Genomic DNA, 17,620 nt, shown 5'->3' on the forward strand with positions numbered 1-17,620 from the left:
GATAATCGATATTAACAAGTGAGTTTTCCTTACTTTTCACAGAGTATTTCCTAAAAGAAAGAAAGAATGAATGAATGAAAGAAAGAAAGGAAATTTTCCAGGTGTTTCTATCGAGTTTTAGTATAATTTCCTATCTTTTCTACCACGAATGCCGTTATCTGATTGGCTACACTGTTCAGTATCTATTCTGTCGAAGACAATGAGTATAGCCAAGCCATGGCGGCGCTTCTTTTGCGTCTCTGTGAAGAGGTTAAGATAAAAGTTTGAACGACTGGCAGATTTATACCTAAACAATTAGGTCATTCACTCTCGATATCATCACGCGATAGAAATCTCGGGCTCGTAGTGTAATTGTTAAATAGAAACACTCGTTGAACTCCAAAAAGTTGAGGAAACACTCTCCTGTGACTCATGTTACCCTAACATTTTTTCGTTCTCCCAAACTTCTACTCGTGTTGCTATACGATACAAAAACCAAGGAGAGTTTTTGTTTTAAACAGAGTAAAGCGCCTTTGGCACGTTAGGCGCTAAATAAATTATATTCTATTATTATCGTTTTATTATTGTTATTCAAAATACTGCGTTAAATTATTTTCCTGTCTTCCTACACAGTAGCGCCTCAAGGCAGCGTGGAAACAAATATCAAACGTTTTTTTTTTAAGTACGTCAAAAAAAAAAAAAAAAAAAAAAAAAAAAAAAATTAATAACTAAAAGTAAATTAAAAAAAATATATACGAGCCTTCATGTGGTGTTTACAATGATTGTTTAAATGAAATTTCGTCCAGACCTCCAGGGGCTACCACAAAATATAAATAAAGAAATTTATAGCGTAAAATATTTTCTTTTTACACAAACAAACAAAAAAAAATAGTTGCGTTCTTTCGGCGTGTTTATGACGACTTAAATCAAAGGTGTTAATTAAAAGACCTTACAAGGGTTGAGTTGTTAGACAGAGAGAGAAGCACGCCTCCACAGAAACATGGCTACCAACGAAAATGTCTTCGACTTGACAGAAAAACAGTAGTTGAATTATGGTTAGCTTTATTTTGACCTGATGAAAAAGATTCTCAAATTTTTGTATCTGATACAGGCGGAACATGGCTAAAAAATTTGAAAAGCTTAAAAGATCTTTAAATGTACTCTTGAAACTTTTACTCCATGAAAGGAAGGTAATACCTTATCTTAATTCGAAATAAAATGCAATATTGATAAGGGCATTGTCTTCTTCTAATTAAATGTCAAGGTTCTGTTTGTCAGTCGTAATTATTAAGTATTCCCGCTGGGATGGTTGATGTAATTAAAATCAATCATTACCTGCTTTGTCAAAATATTGAAAACTGCCAGACTCTAATCCCTAATTACACAAGCCGAAATCACGCAAGAGAAACCTTTGGTGGAGACTAACTCAGCTGAGCGTACAGGTAAATGAAATCTCTCTTGAAATCGCAAAGTTTATCAAAGGTTAAGATTTGCAGGATCCATATGCTTCAAAGCAAAGCCTGTGCTTCTGTTTCTACTGACTTACCAGATGAGTGTTGTGATGGGTAAGTTCATGACATTGACTGCCTCTTGTAAGGCAATATAATTTCAGTTTACAGTGCTTTCCTCGCAGCGTTACTGGCATATTTCGATTCCTGTATAAACAAGTTGAGAGTTGTTTAAAAACAGTCGCCAATCGAATTTTTTCCATTAGTGGGAAAGAACGAACAGCCGCTTAACATGATAATGAATGTTAGAGACGACAAGTTTGATTTTCTTCTAAGTGGGCTGGATAATCCGTAATCTAAATAAGGATGTACAATTTATGCGAGGCTTAGAAGAAGCTTAAAAGTAGCTACTCGTTCATATAAGCTTCTTGTTCTTTGGGTTTTAATTGTCACTAAGGTAATATGCGGTTTACTTACACGTGATTTGTAACCACAAGCTGCGGGTTTAATCTTAGTTTCGTGTAAATCGACACCAAATCCGCATTTCCAAGTCCTACTCCTCAGAAATTGTCCCGAACTACGAAGTAATTTCCTTCTAAACAATCTGGGATTCTTTTAATATAGGAACAGTCTTCTTATTTACTCGATAATTTTTAAATTTTGCATCGCGTGTTTGTTGCGGTTTACTCAGCCATAATGGTTTTCAAGATACGATCAAGTCATTTTGCATATTGAGAGTTTTTTCAAGAGGCAATTTACTCCAAATGGGCACCTCTTACGTTTATAAACTGTTGTCACTACGTTTGAATGCGAAGTAGAAGAACATAACAAGTTTGACATCGGTTCACTGGCGATACTTAGTCGGTTTTGAAGGTTATCAAGGCTGTTTGTTTGGATACAAAGCAATGATAGGGAATTGTCATTGAAGAAAGGAAGCTTGTCACGGTAGAGGTTCATCATCTTGACGGCAACTTTCGCTTGGAAACTGTACCTTGAACAAAATAGTAGAACTGCCAGTCACGAGCTATAAACAATGATCAAATATTTTAAAATGACTATTTTGCCCGAGCAGAATTAGCTTTGATACGAGGCTACAAAGTCCGGTCATATCGGCGGCGCCTGATAACAAGGGCTATGATAATGACCATGATTAATGCACCTCACTTTGATGGCCCACGCGCGGCAACGCTCCCGAGGCACTAATGACGTCGCTACGATCGTTAGAGATACTACAACACAGTAAAACCTTCCCTCACAGATTTTTCACCATTACGGAGTCTGTTTGCCTATTACCAGCAGCAATCTTTTCGCTTGTCTAGAAGTTTATCGTTTTCTTGAGAGAGCTCTTTGTTTTAGTGCAAGAAAAATATCGAAATGCCCAAGTTACAGCAAGAGAACAACATCCGTTTGCAATGTTTTTTTTTTGTTAGTGAGTGATAGGCGAGCACAGGAATAGATGTAATGTGTTTTGCCAAAAATGCAAACAGAGCAATCCATACTGTTACACAGTAGCGGCAACATCCATTGAAACGAGGGTCTGTAGGCGGTCCACTCTAGTAAAGTAAACTTACGTACAGAAGAATTCAGACGGATTGCATCCAATTTAATAAATAAAATAAAACAAATCAGTAACTGCGACTAAAGTGTTTTTGTTCAATTTCTGTTAAACTTTTCTTTATTTAATATTTTAATGCAGTAATCGTTTCATTGTATCCCTGCTGTGTTGTATCCTCGGTTAAGGCTGCCTGCTGAGATATTTTCAATACTGGATAAACGCGAATGTACTTGTACACGTCCCATATTGAACATTTGTTCACGTGACTTGGACCGGGCCAGAGTCATTTTTTTTTGTTGAAATTGTTTTTGGATAAATAAGGATTTTATCTCATAATTTTTGTAACAACCAAAACCTTACCTTTACTTTTAGGTGGTTGATCCAAGTTATTTTAATTATTTTCCCACAAATTATGCACCAGACAACTTGGACAGAAATTCATTAACTTGTGACAAGAGGATGTATTTTTCTCTTCAGTCAAAATTAAAAACAAGTGTTTTTTTTAATATTTCGAGAATACTTTCAACTCCGTGTCTAGGCAGACAATTGTTTAACGTGATTATCCGCAAATTTATAAAGAAAGGTTTTTATTTAAAGCATTAATACTAGGAATCTTAATTAAAGGTAAACCTTTGAAGTATTCCATGTGGACAATAGCCCAAGATCCTTGCTGGCAGTCAAATAAAAGAATTGACACTTTCGTGTCAAAAATGAATCCATCCAGCTTAATAAGATTCAGAGAGGGGGGGGGGGGGGGGGGGGGAGTTCTCTACTGAAGAAGTTTCCATGATAGAAAGGAAGCATTAAATCACAAACCTGACTTCGGTTTCAAGAATTGATCAAAATTAACCAAAAAAAGAGAATTTTTTTACGTCTGTTGACAAGTGTTTTATTCTAAATGAAGGGTATTCAAGGACGTTACTGACCTTGGACGCGGTCGATTTCAAATAATGTCATATTAAGTAACCGTCAAAGTGGCAGATAAAAATAAACAAGGAAGCAAATTAAAAATGATATTATTTTGCCTTTGTTATCGTTGCAACGATTCTATTTTTGTATCTGACGAATTGAATATCCTAGAGCATCAACTGAAAAACGCTCGGTGAAGGAGCGCCACTTCATTCATCGTTCTCAATCATCATGGCGTCCACACTGCCTGGTATTCGCGGTCGCTGAGTTAACGGTAAATGTATACATGTTTTCTGCGGCTAACTGTTTGAGATAGCTTTGTAAGAACGTGAGGTGCATGAAATTAATCTCATTTTGTTACCCAAACCTGAACCTACAAACATGAAGGTAAACCAATACTTGAATTTAGATAAAGAGGGGATTTCTTTATATCCATATGCAGGAGTCAATAATAATTTTCACTTTTCGATAATCAGAAAATCACAGAGAAGAGAAACGTTTGAATCATACAAAGGTTTAATCCTTCGAATAACGTATAAAATATCTGGAATAGAATACGTCTTAAAACTGAAAGGTTCTGGTTAGTACAGGGAGTAATAGATATGAAGAATCGCAGTTACCTATCTTAAAGCATTTTCTTAAAGAAGGTAGCCGCAGCGAAATCGAATTTTATAAGCCTTGCCCCCCTTGACATGATAAAATATCGCAATATGGAATTTAATTGCCACAGTCAATATTGCAATATTTAACAATTATTCACCGAAGTGGAGGTGAATAGTGATGGATATTTACCTCGCCGCTTCGCGGCTCGGTAAATATCCATTACTTTCACCGACTCTGAGGTGAATAATTGTTTTAGTATATACTACACAAGCTGAATAATTAGCGGACCAAAACGTTATTTTATGTGTGACAAGCGGTCGGAAATTTTAAAATCTCTCGCGCCGGCTGCTCGGAGGTGAATAGTACTTGCTAATCACCTCCGAGTTAACCAATCAGAGCGCGCGAAAAGCACTATTCACTTGTGTGGTATATACTAATGAGTTTTAGCTGCCTTAAAACGAGATGGGACCACTGGACTAGTTAGTCTCTAGTCTCTCTCCTCCGTGTCCACAAAAATTAATAATAGCTGACAAATTTTCTTGGCTGCGTCATTTGTAGCTCAAACATTCTGTGTGTCAACAATAAATTTGGGTCTATTTTCCCAGTGCGTGATAGCAATGATCGTTTTATAGTCTCAATCTGAAAAAAATACAGCTGTTTTGAGAAAGATTGTTGCACAAAAGCGTTATAGCGTGCCCGACAATGCCGATTGATATTATGGTTAGTAATATTTTGGCGTTGCTTCGACGTGCGATCAGCCATTTTTTTTCGGCGAGCGGGGGAAGTGAAAAAAAAAAAAAAAAAAGAACGGTTACGCAGGTTATAGGCGTTGCTTGGTTGAGGCGCACGGCGTCTCAGCAAGAAGGAAGGAGAAAGTATAAATAGACGTGTTTGTGCTGTTTCCTTCTGTCACCGTGAAACACCTTAGAGCTTCAATCAAGTACGTTAAAAACCTTGAGCCTCTATTACCCATAATACCTTTCGACATTGTCCCGTACGCTGTTACGCTCTTGTAGGACAACCTTTCTCGAAACAGCAGTATTCCCAAAATACCGGCAGGAAGTGCTGAATCATTCGTTTCAACCTAGTTCACCTTCACTGGTGGTGCTTGTGAAAATTTTATCCCAGATGGGGACGCACAGTGTACGGGTGCTCCTTTGGTCTTTCTATTGAGCGATTTGTATCTTGCCAAAGTCATTTAATTTTCATGTTTTCACACTGTTGAACGATATGCATTTGGTTGTAGCGCCGTATTTTATCTGGTTTACTATAAACACAATCTACAAATGATGTTTAGAATGATCGACAGTCGGTTTGTTTGCGCAAGGAACACAATAGAGGCTGACATCGGATGGCTTTTCTGCGACCAAAATTAAAGCGACTCAGGGGCTTTTCAGAGTGACGCAATATTTGTCATTCGCATGATTGATTTTCTGGCACCGTTTCATACGTTTATGCAAGAACAGTTACTGTCGGTTTCCATTTATTTAATAGCTATTTATTTCATTGCTGGGATCAGATATGCATCGGTTAAAATAATTGTTTTATCTACTTTGGTACCGTTAGGGCTAAAGCAATTTTTATGCAGGTTGTGTTAAAGCTTGAAGCCTGTGGGGCCAGGTTTAAATGTTTGAAACGAATACGAAAAAGACACGATATAGTTCATAATCCCAACTGGAAGAGGGCTGGCCAGTTGACCAGTTACAACGCGCGGAGGGGGTCTCCTTAGAAAATCTAAGATAGATATTGAGACAACATTTGATGATAAATAGTTGGCTAATTAAGATAGTTTTGTGAGTTTTTAATGGAATCAATTTTTTGCACTATGAAGTGTTGTCGTTGGTTACAATCCTGGTTAACGGTGTTAATGAGCATGGTGAGCCAACCACTTTGTACTCGCAGGTGTTGCGCGCGCGATAACTTGAAGTAGCATATCAAATACGAAAAACCGTGTTTGACCACATTTCCAAACACCGAGAAGAGAGTTGAAGATACGACGCGCAGCGGAGTATTTTTGACGAACTTCGAAGTTTGTGTAAATTGGTCAAACACGGTCTTCAGCGTTTGATGTAGCCTCGTAATCGAATTGAAACAAAGGAGAAAGCAAAAATATAAAATTGTAAAAATCTATACCAGTTAAGATCAGATATCCAAACACCGTCACGGTCTTGATTTCCTTTGTTTAAACTTGATGAATTATTAATGAGTTTGAGAAAATCGAATAAAGCACGGTGTTGAGTATTTCATCTTCCCGTTTCAGGTTATTTTCACAAGGCAAATTAAGTATACTAAAATTTAGAACTTTTAAGGGCCTTTTTTTAAACACGTACCCTTCCTCTGATAAACCTGACAACTTCTAAAACTGGCCCCTCGTCTTTTACACAAGGTTGTAAAGAGCTGTATAACAAAAGAATCCAGACTGCCCCCACGAATCTTGGGCAAATGAAAATTTTAATACCATTCCCGTTTTATTCGTTTTGTCAGTGGTTTTGCCTTTTCTTTATTTGCAATGTTGAATTTGTGGATGGATTAGCTGATATGGTTCTGTCTCTTTGCCCTTCCCCACTGCAGTCAGTTCTATTTTGATTGTTACTTATATATTTATTTATGTCATCATTTTATAAGTCATGTATCAAAAGTTATACAGACCTGTCGGCCAAATGGTTAAAACATTTACGAGTAGAAACTCGTCCATAACAAGGAGAAATCATAGCAAGTTTTCTGTGATAAATAATTCAGATTTGCTTTTAGACCACATGCGTCAAAGGATTTCATTTAAGACTTTTCTCGAGTGTCGTCCTTATTGCTGGCGTAGGAGGTCTGATATGTTTATATTTTTATGGATTAACATGAATCAACAATCCTGTGGAAATAACCGTTTGTACAATTAATCACGTCGTGCATATTTCCCTCAGCGAGGACTCAAATGTGAGACAAACGCTAGAAAATTGGACGTACAGTTGACACCTTTATCCATAGGTGCACCTTGTACATTTTCTAACAAATAAGCGAGGATTGCGGTCAATGGATTTGTGCAGTAGTATATGTCGACGGCATTTGCCAATTTTAAACGACAATAGAGAATTCCTCTGTAAGTGTTAATCGTAAGGCTTTAGAAGGGTGTGCTTTAAGTAAGATTTGCATTTTTCCAATCGATGTTGTTGTCGCGTTCCTGACTTCAAATGTAAGAAAATGGAAACTAGGATACAAAAAGTGAATTTGGCAAAATTCTGCTACACGTATTCAATCTTTTTCAGTTTAATTATAAGAACCATCAGAACTTGTGGCAACTTGGGGCGATAGTTAAATTGATTTCTTATAGTGAAGCATATTTTTCTTTTTATTAGCATATTTCATTTAGTACGTGATCGGCTAAAAGATGCAGTTATAAAACGCACCGAACGTTAAAGCATCAGATGGACGTGTAATGTTAAAAACTGAAACCATTCAAAATTAATGAGATTTCTTGTTTGACGATAATATCATAAAAGAATCAATTAGTTCATCAAATTCAATTATAGAGGTTCGGAGGGGGAGCTCCAGTAATTTCCACCTCTTGATAAGCAGCTCAGTATTTATTGAAAAAGGTTAAGTATATTCACTATTTGATGACCTTGAGTTCTGGCTAGACTTGAATTTAATAAAATTAAAGACATTGCCATTCTGTGCAAGAACGTTCCACCTCCCCTTCAAACAAATTGGGTGAACAATTGTTTCCCAATTTTTTATTGACAAAATGTAGATAAAAGGTCATTGTTATGAACAGATAGTGAATTTTAGTCAAATGCTCGAATATGGCTCAACTGAAAATAAATTTTGGTTCAAAGTTGACCTTGGTGTAAGATCGAAACGCCTCAAAATGGTGTTAATATGCGTTCGGTTAATTAGAACGTATATTTCGTATTGTATCGTGCAACGTGTTGGAATGTGGCGCTTGTATCGTTACGTAATTTATTCAAATAGCCTGTGAGCAGCGCTTTTTTTTAGTTCTCGCAATGCGGATCGGAGTGCAGTAGTGAAATCGAAGCATCTAGTGCAGTTGTTGTCTTATCACAGCGGCATCTCAGCCAGTTATAGCCCAGCATCGCATTACAAATGTAAGTCTGTTACTTTCTTGGGTTTTAGTTTGCGCCATTTTCGCTTTGTTTATGTTTGTTCTGTTCGTGTCTATTTCAGTTTTAACCACAATGAGCCACAGTTGTTGATCGCCAGTAAATAAAGTGTGCGTTCTAAATTATATTGCTTGCTGGAGATAATGTCACGTCCTGTTGGTAGCTTTACTTGGGCTTTTGGAACTCTAACTGACTCAATGAAGTCCGGTGTTATCATTGGTTTTTATCATTACAATTTTGCAGCGCTACGTAGTTTTGCTAAACGTGTTTAATTTACGTCTTACACATACGTTCTAGTAGAAATACGTTTCTTCAGACTTCGTGTACGGCACGCATCGTTTACGGTGAAATCATTAGTCAGAGTTTCGGAGCTGAGAGGGAAACTGAATAATAGCCTGATGTATTGTGATTTCTTATATTATTGCTACAATGTTCGGAGTAATGGAGAATTTCAATGCTATTGTCCAGGTTACCATGTTGAGCCATGCAACGTGAATAGAAAACATTTGAGTTTTTAAAAAAGAAGCAGGCTACTTCAGGACGAAGGTAAACCGACTGAAACTAATAAGCTTAAATAATTACAGCTGTGTTTCGAGTTATTCAATCATAAAAAAGACAGCTCTCTGTCGCCATAGCTTTTCCGTAGCTTTGTATCTAGCTAGACCGTAGCCACAATGGTTTTCATATTTTGTCGTGAATATTCATTCCAACTGAGTTTTATCGCTAGCGGATTAGAATTTTAATTATTATGGGAGTGCAAGACCAGCCTCTTTCTTGTTTTGGTTTCAAAATCAAATAAACATTGCAACTGATCCATTGACCGAGGAACGGAAAATCGAAACTGGTTCCAAGAGTCAGTGAAAAATAGAAGATGCTTTTTCAATGAATGTCCTCGGCCTTCACTTCATCTGAATAGGTAACAGCTGTCTAAAAAGTGATTTTCTTGCGTTTGTTCTCAGTGTAGATAACGGTAATTCTTAATTTTCAGGTTACATAATTAATTGCTAATTGCTATCGTATTCCCTATCAGTTCGCCTTCGAATACCATTATGCTTATGCTGATTTCTAAACTACAAATCATAGTTTTTAGAGGGAAACGGTTCCCCTCTATTAACTATGGCAAACAGAAGGCAAGAACTGACGCCAGTAGCAAAGCGAATCAGAAGTCTAGGTATCTATATTCAGAGGCCTAAAGAGTTACTCGCTTGCGAAAACCTCATTTCGCTCATTTCTTAATTTTACCAACGGCATTACGACATCGAAGTTTTTACTTCCAATTAGTAACTGACGACTCGTGTGACGGCTTTGCAAGAGATATAGCTCCTGCAAACCTGTGTTCGCGTGAATTAGTATTGTTCATAAAATGTTGGTTACAAGATTAATTAGCAACATACATTCTGCTTGAAAATAAAGAACCTTAATTAAATCGCCCCGAAGAGCATCTTTTCACACTGATTGCAAAAAATGCTGTTTTCGTGCGTGCTTGGAAAAAAAAGTTAGGATCACGAAAATATGACAATTGTTTTTTTCTCCTGGATGATTTTAATTATTGTATTTCCTTCCGCTTATTTTACATATTAAGAATAATTTTATTCAAATGAAGGCTTTTTATCGAACAACACGACAGAACTTCCTTAATTTCAAGGCTAAATAGTAGAAACAAGCTTAAAAACGCCGACACTTACACCAACACGAATATCAGTGATAACAAAACACGGCAAAATTTAACCTGATTAAATTTGTGAAACCGTAAAATGATGCGGGCGCTGTTGGTGAAAAAAATGAAAATGATAAGTTCAAATCTTGTTGCGATGTTGCGATATAATTCACCACTTCATGATTTTCAAAGTGTTAATTTAGAAGGCGTGTTGGGAATGTCAGAAAAAAACCAACTACTATGCCCAAAAAGCATTTAATAGTGTAATTTTCTTTGCACGGAATGCTTCCTTTTCTTTTTCGATGGGATTGCACTGTTTTCTCGCTTTCAACAGCTGCATACTAAAATTGACCAATTTAAATTGGCGCTTAGTCGAAAGTGTGAAAACCGCACCGCAGCATTGGAAAGACAATAACCTGTATATCCCTCGCTCTTGTAATGTATTCTGTTCCCCCGGATATCACTTCATTTAAAAGTCCTAATATTTGAGAAAAGTAGAGCCAGGAGCACCTTCCCCAAGTGCAAAACAATACAATTTGATCGGTAAGCCATACGAAAGTATAATCAACATCAAAAGCAATTTTCTCTGAGGTAAATTTATTCCACCAGGTATATTGATTACTTAACAAATAACGCCAGAAAAGCTTTCCTTCGTCGTTAGCGAATCTTCTCTTTGCGGGTGATGGATTGCCCTGGCCGCAGTAGGATCCCAGTAATTGAAAAACAACACCATCAACTCGTACCGCGCATTTGAGCATTGTTCATAAAAAATGACCGAATTATAAGAGTGTTAGGAAAAGGACCTGTTCAGATTGTAGTAAACACCAAATGTATATCATGTTTGTGTACAGTCGGTAAGTTTTAACTTCGTCAAGACAATAGATTTTAAACATGTTAGCCAAAAGAAGTAGATATGAAAAAGCAGAATAGGAAAAAATACTACATGTATATTGTTTAAAACACATTTATTTAGCTAATTGTTAATTCCACGCTAAAAAGAAATCAGAACACAGGTTAACTGTGACAAAGGAAGTTGAACATGTCGACAAAATATATGTAACGATATTGCAACCGCTTTACAACTGACGCTATATAAGCTAAGAGTTTTGTAAAAACCTTTTGTTAACATTCAACCTGATAACAAATATTTTGTGTTTGCAGGGCTTCAGGAAAATAGATTGCGCGTGATATGAGAGCAGTGAGCGAGCAGCCGAATACTCGAGTGCAAGTACAACAATGATATTCACCGACAGCAATTGATTATTTGGAACTGGTGGAGCTATCATCAATCGTACTCATGAAAAAATAAATGATTTTTATTAACCACAAGGGTAAGCAATATCCGAGATAAGAAAGAAACTCTCTTTATTAAACAGCTTGTCAGGAGAAGCTTCATCACAGCAAAACAGCAGCGACAGGAAGGTGAAACTCGACCCTGGAGTCAAGGACCCCAAAATGGCTGACGAAAGATTTTCGCCAAGGGTTGTCATTCCACTGAGTATCCTGTCGGTGAGCACCATAGTAACAAACACGATGGTCTGTTTGTTGGTGTACAAGGTGAAATCGATGAGAAACTACACAAACGGATTTGTAGTTTCATTGGCGATCTCTGACATCTTGACAGGCGTCTCCATGTTTATCCAATATAACGCTGAACTTCATGTGTGGTCAAAAGCTACCCTCAATGTCCTGTACGCCGTGGTGCTCTTCGTAGGAGCAGCAAACCTTTGTGCAGTGACTTATGACAGATATTTGGCGATTTTGTATCCATTTTCGTACACGGAGACAATATCTAAAGTTTTCAAAATCCTGGTTCCGGCAATTTGGGTTTTTTCAGTAGTCGTCGCTTGTATACCTCTCACTTGGAAAGGAAATACCCAACTTCTCAACACCAAGATTTACATCTGCCTCGTGCTTGTTATTTGCATAGCTCTTCCTTATATTTTAATAGTCTATGCAAATTACAAGATATTTCGGTTGGTCAGGCAATGTGTGCGGCGAGAGAGAGAGCTCAGTATCTCTTCGCATAACACCAAAGCGGAACTGAAAAACGGCGTGAGGAAAGTATCCTCTGAGGCGAAGGTGGCAAGAGTCTTCGCCATCGCATCGTTAATGTTTGTGTTAAGCTACTTTCCAACTTTGTTTTACACTGCAGCGGCTGCTTTTGGTCATGGTGAAGTTGTTCCAGGCCTTTTAATAGATTTCTCACCTTTCTGTGTGGTGTTTGGATCTCTTGTCAATCCAATCTTGTACTCGTTCATGAAGCCAGATTTTCGAAGGGCCCTTAAGAAAATTCTAACTGGACAGCGAGCACACCTGAACGCAAGAAGATCTCAAAGGTCTTCGACGCCGAGTATTGGTGACACAAACACCACGCCTTTTGTGCCAAAGAAAATCAAGAAAAAGTCTCGAATGGACGAAGTATTAGATGATGGTGACGAGCCCTGTGCGAGTCTGACTGCGAGGATTTTGCAACTGGATTACAGCAATCAGTCAAAACAAGGCGAAGAAACGCAACTTAACGTATCACCAGTTTGACCAAAGAGGAATCGATCATCCGGCTTTATATCTTTCCAAAAAATGCTGGTGAAGATAGTAAATTGACATTTAGCTTTACATTAATCTGCATGAAAAATACAACGATCTGTCTTCAGAAAACAAAGACAACTTTAAATGAAACCCTTCGCGAGTCATATATAATACTACGTCTACGAAACAGTAATTTTAAGGAAACTAAGTCTTAAAATTACAACATTACCAAGAGAGGAAGAAAGGTCGCATGGTAAATCCTCTCAAGTTATTTTTAATGTTGTATCGATTTTCCGTACGTATAATGTTACTGAGCGTTCTGTAGATATTTTTGAAGAGGCGCACTGTTTACGTGAGTAAACTTTGCGTCACGGGATTGGCTATTTCTAAACCCTCCTAGGATTTCTGAAGCTGGGAGTGATCTAAAAATAATTAGAGAGGGATTACCTTGGTATTAAGGTATAAATGAGGGATTAACTCTCTTACCCTTCATCCTCTCTTGGTCCTATTAATGCAAGTGGCTGTTAAGGACGTTCGCGCTAATTGTTTCTGCGCATCCTTACTGCGCGCGCAAATTCATACGCCACGTTATGCATCGAGCGCGCGCGCTAAGTACTAAAACGAACAATGATAGGGTTGATGGCCATTGCTATAGCTTTGCTTGGATTTAACGATCTTGGACGTTCGGTGATCCCCACTTTTGTTTCTAGAAATAGATTCCATTTACAATTATCTCCACATTATCCAAAAATGAACAAAAAAATTCAATGTGGGAAGTAAAAAAAAAGAAAAAAAAAAAAAATTAAACATTTCTGTCCAAGGGAAATCGAATCCTGCCATTTTGTGGCTGTAAGGCGCGTGAAACTATGGTCGCTAAATGCTTTAAGGAACCTCGCCAGTTGACTAAATTCACTTAATAGGTCCACTTTAACCTGCGATCAGGCGCTTTTTTTTTTTTGGAACGTCTGAATATAAGGGAGGGAGGGTATGATCGCAGGTCCACTTAAACAATATTTGGCAGAGAACATTTCACTTCACAGATCTAATTGCAATACTTTTGGGCTTACAGACACGGTGCCTTGATTCGTTAACGAAGCCGGATTTTTTCAGATTTAGGTTGTTCTTCCGGGCATGTTATGTCCAAAACGAAGTCGGTGACCCCGCATTGTTTTTACATTTCTGACATAACTAGCTCATCATCTTGCAGTGGTAACAGTCTGAGAAAAAAAAAATCGATGTTAGAAAATTTTCGCGCGAACGTCCTTAAGTTTGCTAATTAAACATTAAAAAGGAATCATCAGAAGTTCGAGTAACAAGTGGACAAAGATTTTGTACCGAGATTATTTGTATCATTTGTAAACTTCTGTGCGAAGTTCACATGAAACAATTGAAAGTACTGCTGAAATGAAACTGATGATGAAATATTACCTGTGTCTGCACAATTTCTCTGAACTTTGAAATTTACTTTCTCGAGTTCCCATGGGAAATTGTTTTTGATGTTATTTCAGGCCATTATTTATATCTGTAGCTTTTAGAAAATGCAAAAACGATTTTAATACACTTAAAAACATTATTCTGGAACAAGATTTTTGTCCACTGAGAACTGAAATTGCTCAACTCCTATCGGATTTCATCTTAAGACCATTCTACAGAGCAGCTACTCCAACCAACCCCATCCAGGCAATTTCTTTGTAAACTGGACAATGTTAAAATAATATAAGTGGTCACAAATGAGTCGCATTTGACGGTGTACCGCCACGGCTTGCTCAGATTGATAATTATTTGTTAGAAAAGTATTGTTAACATCAACAGTTTTCATTCATATAATTTATACAGAGTTCTTTTTTGTAGCCGAACTGTAAAATCATTCATTTAGATGTGAAATATTCAAAAGAAAAAATGTATTGCATCTTGTGCGTATACATAAAAGTTCGAGTCTTTGAATAGCGGAATATAATCGTTGCACTAGGTGTATAAATTGTATGTCCTATTTCTCTATAATACATTATTTGGGAAATAGGGTTATCAGCTATAATTAATTTATTACCAAAAGAAATCTATCACGATCGATGCGAAGCGTACCTTACTGACATCTAATTTATATATCATATCACAAGTGTTCTTACCTAACACAAAAAGTAAAACACACCTCAAAAATAAATCAACGATATTTTATCGTATAAACGTTTCAATAAATCGTAGTAAGACCGATGGCATTTAAACCTTTGCCGTGTTGTGCCAGCGTATTTAGTTTTGCTTTGTTATCTCCGTTTTGGTTTTTTTGCTTAGTTAATAAAAACACTTGGTTGGTTTACAAATCAAGCGAAAAATGGTCATGTATCGTCAGATATGTTTTACAATGCGTGTAGATACAGTGCAATGACAGAAGTACGACATAGGGATATTAACTAGTTCATCATTCAATATGTTCAGCCTGGCTTTGAATAAATGAAATGTTAGACCCGAGTTTTGAGATTTGCATAAGGCTAGTTGATTTGAAAAAAATACGATCCCCTGCGTCTTGTCCCCTAAAAGCTTGCTGTCTGTTGTGTAAAAAAGGCAATTTGCTTGGAGAATTCGCATTCGACCAGGACAGAGGACCCGGATGAAAACCAGGTAAGGCTGATGTGGCTTCCTCTCTAAATAAAATGAATCCTCTTAGAAATTTAGATTGTGATCGTTAAAATGCTTGTCGAAACCTAAAATGTAAACTTGATTTCTTTTGTTACACTTGTGGTCATATTTTTTATGATTTTTCTTTTCAAAGGTGAAATAAACGCACCTCACGAGAAGTATTTTGAGTTAGTGTAGCTCGTGTGGGCGTACCGACCTTTGTACTTGGCCTACATCCAGCGCTCATCAGCCTGCGTCGCGGGGATTTTTTGCTTGTTTTTATTCCAAGAACGAGTTTTATTTTCAGGCAAACAAATTAAAAACACGCGAGATATAATAGTTGAAAGGGCCAGAAGGTTTGGGCTTAGACTTCGTTAAAATGGGCGAAGTGGTCGTGGAATGATGTTGTGCGTAATGTTCATTTTTAAAACCACTCTTCCATTGATGGTTGACCTTGAAACCTGTCTACGGTATCTTCTTAAATTTATATAATTATATCCATTACTCGAAGCCAACAAATCAATCATTTTAACCAGTGTCCTTTGTTCTTTTTTCAAGTAAAGATGCGTGGAAAATTTGATTCTCAGCAGTAAAGATGAAATTTAATGAATATAAAGTCTAATGCATTTTTTGAACCGAGAAAACAACGTTTTGGACAAGATAGCCGGAAACAACAGGGTGGGATGGAGTCAGCACCTTTTTGGTCTTATCACCAATTTGCATCAACTCTGTTTTTTGATTGTATAACCCCAAGTGCACTGTTATGATACACAGGTAGGTAAGCAATGATAAAATTTTCTATGAGAATGAGAGGTGTAAAATAATCGCCGTCACAGTTCAGTTGTAAGAGGACATTTTGTTCCAGACATTTTGCCTCAGTACTTTAAGAAAAAAAGAGACGTTGCAAATTCCTCGTGCTGCGCTCGACTAAGTGATTTTGTCGATTTCGGAACAATTTGGTGCGAAAGACCTGTCTTTGGTTGTCTTTCCTGAAGCCGCTGAGGTGAATAGAGCTCTTCGTCTGCTTTAGCGTTGTATTTGTTCGTGGTGAGTTAGACGACTTCAACTCCTGAAAGATCAGTTGCGCAAAAAGCCTTGTGTTTATCCGCAAGTGCTTGCGCTATTGATCTGGGTAGCAGTATCAGTGGGAAGAGTATACATATGGGTAAATGCAGGGTTGACCAGGGTTTCAACGAGCTCCAAAGAGAGCTCCCGATCAACACGCAGCGTTTCGTAAAATGAAGACATTTTAAAGACTTTTGGAGTAACACATACACTGGTCTCCTTCCGCCAGTTTGTACTATTTTCTATATATTTCAGTGCTTTTGTCAGACAGACGCTTTCAAATTTAGCGCTCTGCATCCGAAATTCATTTCCTTGTTTGAATAATATCCTGCTCATGCGCTCCCATGCGCTCCCCTCCACCACCAGACCGTTTTCGGCTAGCCCCGCTCGCCCTAGACCACACTCGACTAGCTCGCACTAAACCTAACCGGGAGCCTGTTTGCAGGCCTGTAGCTTTGCAGCTCTGAGATTAAGCAGTTAAGAACTGCAGTCTTGGCTGGTCTAAACTGCATCATGGGTATGAATCCCATTGAAGCCCAAATGCTTTTTTCTATACGAAATGGAAAGAAAGAAAAACGGATTGAATTTTTAAAACTAATGGATTTCGTCAGTAACTTGTTTCGATCTAATCAATTATCGATGTCATTTTCGGAAAAATTTGCTTATCATTATAAGTTGACAAATTTGCCACGTTGACAATGTGTCAAAAAATCTTGGGAAATATTTTGTGGGAGGAAATGCCAAATAAATTTTGCAAAGTCAATCTTTGAAATACCAAAATAAAGAAATTTTCGGATACAGACTCCAGCGTTCTTGCTTCTAAAGACTAAAAGATTAAGATGGTTTGGCCATGTCAGTCGTATGGGTCAGGAAACACTTCCCAAAGCCTTATTACAATGGAGGCCTGAGAATGCGAAGCGAAGAAGGGGAAGGTGTCGCACTCGATGGAGAGATGACGTGGAACGCAATGCTAAACTAGCCGGAATTGATCAAGATCTGGAGTCCATGGCAGTAGACAAGGCTCAATGGTGGGACATGCTCGCACTATTGGTGTCATAAGACCATGTTGTGATGATGATGATGATGATACTACTGTTTCAGTTGTCAAAAGATGTTAGGAGAACTTAGATCCTGAATGAACACTTAATAG

The 17,620-nt window shown here is 37.6% G+C and overlaps 1 protein-coding gene across 6 annotated transcripts; it reads left to right on the top strand.

The window, feature by feature from the left end:
• Positions 1 to 1,297: 1,297 nt before the first annotated feature.
• On the top strand, positions 1,298 to 15,258 carry LOC110061821 (dopamine receptor D1-like). 6 transcript variants are annotated; one of them, XM_020768681.2, is made up of 2 exons: positions 1,298 to 1,421; positions 11,425 to 15,258. In XM_020768681.2, exon 2 carries the CDS (start codon positions 11,719 to 11,721, stop codon positions 12,799 to 12,801), a length of 1,083 nt encoding a protein of 360 aa, XP_020624340.1. In that variant the 5' UTR covers positions 1,298 to 1,421; positions 11,425 to 11,718; the 3' UTR covers positions 12,802 to 15,258. The 6 variants fall into 6 exon arrangements, 5 of the variants coding, with proteins under 5 accessions (XP_020624340.1, XP_020624342.1, XP_020624339.1 ...); XM_020768683.2 differs by lacking the exon at positions 1,298 to 1,421 and adding an exon at positions 1,431 to 1,544; XM_020768680.2 differs by lacking the exon at positions 1,298 to 1,421 and adding an exon at positions 4,031 to 4,165.
• The last annotated feature ends 2,362 nt before the right edge of the window (positions 15,259 to 17,620 follow it).

This window comes from Orbicella faveolata, unplaced genomic scaffold (assembly GCF_042242905.1).
Source record: "Orbicella faveolata isolate gen_17 unplaced genomic scaffold, um_ofav_v1 contig_1, whole genome shotgun sequence".
In the NCBI taxonomy this organism is placed as follows: domain Eukaryota; kingdom Metazoa; phylum Cnidaria; class Anthozoa; order Scleractinia; family Merulinidae; genus Orbicella; species Orbicella faveolata.